The sequence below is a fragment of the Opisthorchis viverrini genome, assembly GCF_000715545.1.
Source record: "Opisthorchis viverrini unplaced genomic scaffold opera_v5_5, whole genome shotgun sequence".
In the NCBI taxonomy this organism is placed as follows: Eukaryota; Metazoa; Platyhelminthes; class Trematoda; order Opisthorchiida; family Opisthorchiidae; genus Opisthorchis; species Opisthorchis viverrini.
In genome coordinates, this window is record NW_008751661.1 from 2,630,071 (window position 1) to 2,637,702 (window position 7,632).

At 45.2% G+C, this 7,632-nt stretch overlaps 1 protein-coding gene across 1 annotated transcript in view; it reads right to left on the minus strand.

Moving 5' to 3' along the window:
* Positions 1 to 7,632, minus strand: part of T265_00531 (hypothetical protein) — a gene marked incomplete at both ends in the record, with an annotated part of 31,192 nt that overhangs the window by 13,187 nt on the left and 10,373 nt on the right. The window contains 12 exons of the mRNA XM_009164335.1: positions 467 to 487; positions 3,174 to 3,236; positions 3,279 to 3,392; positions 3,445 to 3,461; positions 3,502 to 3,650; positions 3,740 to 3,879; positions 3,918 to 4,060; positions 4,102 to 4,252; positions 4,290 to 4,431; positions 4,473 to 4,538; positions 5,654 to 5,804; positions 5,879 to 5,933. Coding sequence (XP_009162599.1) covers positions 467 to 487; positions 3,174 to 3,236; positions 3,279 to 3,392; positions 3,445 to 3,461; positions 3,502 to 3,650; positions 3,740 to 3,879; positions 3,918 to 4,060; positions 4,102 to 4,252; positions 4,290 to 4,431; positions 4,473 to 4,538; positions 5,654 to 5,804; positions 5,879 to 5,933 — 1,212 coding nt within the window. The remainder of the gene's footprint in view (positions 1 to 466; positions 488 to 3,173; positions 3,237 to 3,278; positions 3,393 to 3,444; positions 3,462 to 3,501; positions 3,651 to 3,739; positions 3,880 to 3,917; positions 4,061 to 4,101; positions 4,253 to 4,289; positions 4,432 to 4,472; positions 4,539 to 5,653; positions 5,805 to 5,878; positions 5,934 to 7,632) is intronic.

A 7,632-nucleotide genomic window follows, 5' to 3' on the forward strand; every position in this document is an offset into this window, starting at 1 on the left:
CTCAGCCGTTGTCGCTTACATAGCGGTTCAGGGGCAATTGAAGTTTGCGGCGTAGAAAATCTAACTTCAAACTCAAACCCATGACGAGAGCATGCGCCAAAACTGCGACTAAGTTTAGGGTTTCTGTCGCTAGTCGATACAAACTTTGTGATGCGAAACCCATATCAAAAAGAGGAACTAGTTCCGATATTGTGCTCATAGAAGACCGCTCGAATCAACAAGCATTAACGGAACGCAGGCTCTGCAATGACCTTTCGCTGGTCAGTTGGACAGCTTGATTACGCAATCCATGATGATATCAACAACACAGTCGCGGTGTTCAGAAACCAACTAGCCGTGTAAACACTGAATTTCTACAGCTGAAAGTTGCGCCGATCACATTTGTGTGCCAATAAACGTGTTAGGATCACTAGAGGAAACGGAACTGCGGTTGAGAATGTGGACAATAAGCTCTTAAGCGACTTACTTGATGGTGTTCATCTTCCTCCTAAAATCAGACCAGGAAAAACATGTTAGCGAAAGCTATTTTTCCATACACAGAGGGCTGAGAGAGTGAGGTGGGTAAGTTTGCCAAACACACACCCAGTGAGTAGGATATCAACGGTGCAAAGAACCCCGTATACACTGTTCTATATGGGGGAATTCGACTCTGTTCTGTTCTACTAAATCGTGCGCATGGGTATGGTGGCTCCGGCCACCAGCGGCTTAGATGAAACTTGAAGGGAGACGAAACAAGAGCAAATTTCTGAAGTGAATGTGACCATCTTATACAGTAGATATAACTAAGCCCCAACGTCACTCAGTTTTACTTTCGCCAGGTCCGATGCAGAAAACACGCCACTAGGAACACCGTGGACCCACATAACCACTATAGAATCCACAATGCATTTTTGTAGAAATGCTGATTCAGAAAACTCGCAGAAGAAATAGTACCGATCCAAAACCATAACCGGTCCAGAGGCGTTTAAGGCGATGACCCCGAGACAACGCAGGGACAGCAACACTACCGGTTCATTACTATTCAACTCAGTCGGCTTGTTTTTAACAGCCTATCACTTAAAGAAAAGGGACGTAGTGCTAGTCTGTCACAAACCTCCACAAGGTGCAGTCAAATAAATTGAACAGATTGGAAAGACGAGTACGGTTTCCAGTTACGAAAGATACAACTTCAACACATGTTAATACTGCCGATTTGGCAAGCAGGAGCTGACCAATGTCAACGGCTTCAGATGCGGTCGCACATGAAGACGCCCTGTCGTGGTCAATCAGGCGCACACAAACTTGTCCACCCAGTAAGATACCAGTTGAGAGAACAGGTAAGAAATGGTCCATTACGGGGAGGGTATTTAATGAGCGTCTCGCAACAAATGAGGTTTAAATGCCAGACCAAAGGTCATCTAGCTTAAGGATAGTAGCCATACATGCCGCGTCTACATACTCCCGTTTATTGCGATCTCAAAAACGCCATCCTGATAGCACCTGTTGCCAAATTCTCAGTAGTAGTCTCCAAATGATTGTACGCGTGGATGTGTCATGTGTCTACGAAGATGATATTCTCGTAGTATGCTTGCGCTGGAATAATTGTAAAGCCCTGCTCCAGATGCAATACCAAAGTGAATGCGAGCTGGACAATACCTAGTCGGGGAGCAGAAATAACTTCCATTCCATCAGCCTCCCTAGGTATCCTATGTCAGGAAATCAAGAATAGAGGCTTAACATGTACATCCTGCACATGAGAACTAAAACAGGAAGTTTCGATCGAACCTGTTGACTGAAACTATCAGATAGAATGAGGTAACGGCTACGCATATTTACGCTCACTCGTAGCAGAAACAAACTGTGGGCACCAACTACACACGACTACGGTAGTCATTTTTAGCCTGGAATCTACACGCACCTAGCGTGAACGACAGGTATTCAAGAAGAGGTGCGGATTACTTGCTCTCAAGAGTTCGCAAACAGATAGAGACAAGTCAACGAAAGCTGCCCCTTTGCCTTCGCGTTCATATAGGGTGTGTTAGAGCAGACTCCATAAAACTTTCTCCCTGGCATTAGATGAACTGCAACTGACGTTGGATGATCCGTTTTTTCATCCATCCCTTCGATTACACGCAACACCACCAGACGCGAATTCGCGCGCGTAGGCAAACAAAACTGCTGCATTCGATCACCTCAATATCCGTTGTATCAAGAGAATATTTTTGACGCACATTTTCCGGGTTCAAATGGTTTTATTCAATAGCCGAAAAACACGCATCGACAAGGAGATAAATCGGCTGCCTCATTAGTTTAGCAGCTAGAACGTGACCAGCGTAGTGAAATTTAAATGAAAAAGGGGTCTTGAGGAAGGCCAACTTTACATGGGAGGACGGAAACAGATCCCCGTCTGAATGTTTTATAAGCTAAGCAAAATAAAGGAAAACCAGCGAGCTAACCGGTTGATGAAGAACAAATAGTGAGTTGAGATTTATCCAGCATGACTAATCCTTTAACTCAAAATGTAACAAGGCTGGAGTGCCTAAAGAGTAACGCCGAAAAACAGTCTATCCCCATCCAGAAAAATTGTGATTTCTGTAATACACCGAACGACGGTGGTATATAGACCAAGCAAGGTACGTTTAGGGGTATATTGCTACCTATCTATTCGATAACAACCCCATCACTGAAACAAACATTTTGTGAAAAAAGCTAAACCACTGTTATCCTAAAAATTGGTTCCAAAGGATTATCGGCATCAATCTAATCATACCTATTTCTGTTGCATAACTGTTTACGAGCGAATAGCTGAGCTTTTCCGGATCTGATTGAAAAGAAGTCAACCTGAACGAATATTCGATAAAATTTGTCACGATACTTTGCAATGTTTTATCGTTTCAAATCGCATGCAAACTATCGATTCATTAAAGAGTAGAGAAAGGAAAAAGCCAGTTGGTTAACTTGACTATAATAACGTTTATCCTTTTGATTAGTGACTGGAAATGCAAAAGGTCCTGTCGAGGAAAATGCCTAGAACACAGGAGGATAGTTCTTTACGGGAAACTAGATTAGTAGACACTTTCAAGCGGCGGCACATCAGTGGAAACAACATCCACTGGGGGTAAAAAGGGTGGGTTACGCACAAATTCGAAAAATAATACAGGAGTACCAGCGTCAAATGTTCAACACAAACCTACCACGGATTCGTCATCATCGTCCTCATCCTCATCTTCGTCTTCATCGTCATCCTCTTCGTCCGACTATGGCAACAGAGGGTAAGCACAGTCAAATCGAACAATTACCTCGTCGGCAATTTCTTCTCCCGTAAAGAATAAAACTGCTTTGGGGATGATTGTGTCCCGGAGGAATTGACCTAGTTTAAAATCACTCTCGAGAAGCATTTGAATATCGTCATCCTAGACAGGGTGAAGATACAGAAGTGAATATCAAAGTCACAGTCCAATTTACCAAATCCTCGGACAACGCTGAAAAGAAGAGATTATCGACAAATAACAAAGGACCTACTCTCTTCAGGAGGTTCAAAAAAGTTGAAGAAAGAATCTTCCTGGACGTTTTTCGTTATGGTCCTTTTTGCGCCACTTCCCTTCTTTTTCTGAACCTTTTTTATTACTTTGACTGTGACATTCTTCCCTGGATTCCAGTTGATGACACAACTATCAAGTAGAAATGAAAGAACACACAGGAATCTACCCTTGATGACACAACTATCAAGTAGAAATGAAAGAACACACAGGATATCTACCCTTTAGCACGAACTATTTCCGGGCCTTCGTAGCTGAAAGGTTCGTCTGCTGAGATTTCGTAGTTGAAGAAATACCGCTTGGTCAAGAATTTGTTGGTGAAATACTCATTGGGAGAAAAGTGGAACTCAAGGGTGAAACCCTTCAGAAAAATTAAACGGAATAGCGTGCCAAACGTACCGGTTCGTCTCGGTGAAGCTTGCACTTGATGTCGCTCAAATGTTGCAGTATGGGAACATCGTGCTCTTGGATAGTCTCATTCAGGAGAGGGACGTTCCTCAAAGTTGTCAGCCAGAAGTCAGGTATGCCTTTCAAATCAGCATCTGAAAAGTTTCGTTCACTAAATAAACCACACTTGATTTACTGTTAGTCTCTGAGGAAACCGCCGCCTTTTTATTGACTTCATCACACAGTTTTTCAACTTCATCCCCCTCACCATCAACAAGCTCCTCGTCCGAGGGCCAGTCGCATTCGTCATCCGCTGGTTCCTTCTCACCGGAGACGATGGTTCGTCGCTAAGAAGCCCATCATTAAGGGAAGCGGATAGCCTACTTGTTCGAAGATACGCTGGTGTTCTAGGTCGTACTTAATTTCTAACTCAAATAGCTCTTTGAAGAAGTTGACATCTATTTTAACGGTTTCATATTGAAGCTTCTTAAGGGCTCGAACACGACGTTTTATTATGGCGGGTAACCTGAACAAGAAAGCGGTCACTTCATTCAAAGGAGTACTTACTTGTGATATTGTTCCAACGGGTCGAGGGACGCTACCGAGTCATCCCCACTCTTCGGAGATACAATACTACAACAAATCATGAGGAAAGCATATAGTGCTGGAAACAAATAGGCCCAACTCCATAGCCTGCTAAATAATGTCCATGAATCTAACCCTAGCACTAGTATTGCGGTCAATTCAAAAGAGCTGTGGTGTTAAATAAGAGTCCCATCTTTGAGGTTCTTAGTGGTCATTCTCGGTAATGTAAGTCTAAAGTCATCATGGTTTGCAGCAATACATCAGTAACTACAAGTCTGACGACAGGCAAACAGTAGCTACTAATTCACCAGAGCATGCAGCACGTGTTGTTTAGTCCGTCTGAAAAGGCGAATATGTCTGCATTTGAGCGACGTCAGCAATCTCGTTCCGCGGCGAACAACATCCCAAACGAACTAAAACTTCTTGAAAGTTCACACTTACAACCTAAGGTGAAAAATGCATGTCAGAGCTGAGCCAGATTGGTAGCCCAGGTGCAAATGCGGATGGCATGAGGCAAAATATATGTGGGTAATCAAAAACGCGTGGCTGAAACTGTTCAGCTGTAGCACCCTTCCGGTGCCTAGCTGCCATGCCATCCGAAGGAAGCACGAGGACTGGGATACGGTCAAGTTGCCCAAGTCTAGACAGGGGAAGTCGAGTGGCGGAGGTCGGATTCGAACCACGGACCTTCCGGTCAGTAAATTAGCGCTCTAACCACTTGGACCATCTCGCCCCGCGTGGCTGACGTGGATGAGTTGAACCAGGATGGTATGAGTAATGCACAAACGGCATCCTAAAACTGAACGTGATGGAGCATTCCGGTTTACTAAGCGAAGGTGGTCTGAAAGTCACATATAGAGCGAGTTAGTCTCACCAGTTTACCACATTGTCAAACGAGGGGCAGCTGACGCTAAAACAATCCTGAAAATGATAGTCACAGGAAATGTCGTTGGCGTTGTAGAAGTTGCCCTAGCATCCGTTATTTGGGACATAACATGAATAAGTCTGGAAACATAAGGGTCAAGATAACGTTAGGTAGCTCAGAACTACATTAAAGTGATGAAAGTCGACTTGAACCAATTCCTTTTTCCGACAAAAGGCTCGCATACTGATGGCGGCGAGATGGACCAAGTGGAGACCAAGTGGTTAGAGCGCGGATTTACTGACCGGAAGGTCCGTGGTTCGAACCCAACCTGTCTCTCGAATTCCCCCGTCTAGGCTTGGGCAACGTGACAGTATCACAGCCCTCGTGCCTCCTTCGTGTGGCATGGCAGCCAGGCACCGAAAGGGTGCTACAGCTGAACGGCTCGCATACTGATGTCTAAATACAATGAAACTAAGCAAGACAAATGAAGTTCATTCAGCTGTAGCGCCTTCCGGTGCCTAACTGCCATGCCACCCGAAGGAAGCACGAGGGCTAGGATACTGCCAGGTTGCCCAAGCCTAGACAGGAGAAGTCGAGTGGCGGAGGTCGGATTCGAACCGCGAACCTTCCGGTCAGTAAATTCGCGCTCTAACCACTTGGGCCATCTCACCCCAAATGAAGGCATGCTGTGATGGAAGGGAAACATGGTGGGAATGGTCTAAACAGGCTTCTGGATTGTGGAAAGCATGGCACACACCCATCCAAATAAGATGGACAGAGCTGCAAGACGACAAGGCCGAGATTCTCGTCAGCGACTTGAAACTAAGTGAATAACGTTTCGAAATTCGATGCCTTAGGACATACATATGCACCATACTCCCACCTGGTCATGAATTTCTCTTGCCACCATCCAGAGCTTGGTACTGATGGCTTTCAATGAAAAAAAAAACAGGAATACCGTCAGATTAATAGGGTCTCTCTCTCTAACAGGATATTTTTGGGCGATATATTAACCTGTTCTACCATCGGCGCTGCCATCACTTGACGTGAACAAGATAGCTAGGCTAGGCAGCAATGCACTCGAAAATGTCGCTCACAAACAAATTCATGATTGTCACGGTCTTCAATGAAATACCAGTTTTCACGTGGACTTGACGCAGCACCTTGTAGAAGTAGATCGCACAGCTCTCCTTATTGCCCCGCTTCGCCTTCTTGTCCTTGGAAACCCTCATATTTTGACGCCTTCACCGCCTAACTGGAAACAACCTTCGGAGCCATGGCGCAGTAGAGCAACGCAGATACCACAGGAGAATGTTCGTTGTGACAACCAGTTAGTCAGTTATATATGCACTGCAGCCAACCTAAACCTCCCCCCTCCCCACAAAAAAGACCCCCAAATCGGGAAGACTTCCGTTCTATCCCACAAGATCATATTTCACAGTGGTATATTTCAAGACCATCCCAACTACGGACAAAAACCACTTCATGTCCCCGGGGTGCAAGTCACTCCGCTAATGAAGCCTGGGTGCAATGTTTTTTAATTTCCCTACATCAAGATACCTAGTATCCACACAACCAATTGCAACACACGCAGGTTTCTTTCCAAAACGCGGTCAAGGATTACATGATTTCCGCCAACGTGGGCCGTAACCATTACAGTGACCCCTCAAAAAACAGGACCCCAACATCTGTGTGGACTGAACACAGCCTTAAACAGCATAGCTACGGAAAAAATCATTCAGCTTCAGCGTTCTTTCGGTTTCTAACTGCCATGCAACCAGGAGGCACGAGGGCAGGAATATTGCCAGGCCGCTCAAACCTAGACAATGGAAGTCGACAGGCCGAGGTCGGGTTCGAACCACGGACTTTCCGGTCAGTAGATTTGCGCTCTAACCACCGAGCCGTCTCGCCCCCATAGATACTGACGTTATAACTCAATGGATAGAATACCCCCAGAAGGGTGAGGTTATCTAAATTGAAATCGCCTACAAATCTGGACCCAAGGCTCCGGTTCAATCCCATCTGGAGTTTTTCCGAACGTTTGTCGTGGTTTTCTCGGACAATGAGTGTTGGTTATAGGGTGTTAATTGTGTCCCAGGTCACAAAATTGGCGCATCATCGTTGAATTGTTATCGAAATTCGACGTCCCCACATTTTGAACCCACAGCCGCCAGAGAATGTTCCTCCCACCACCAGGAGAGACCAACAACTTAGACCAGCTAAGTTGCCAGCCGTGAGATGTCTTTGCTCGGAAGGGTATATATATATATATATATA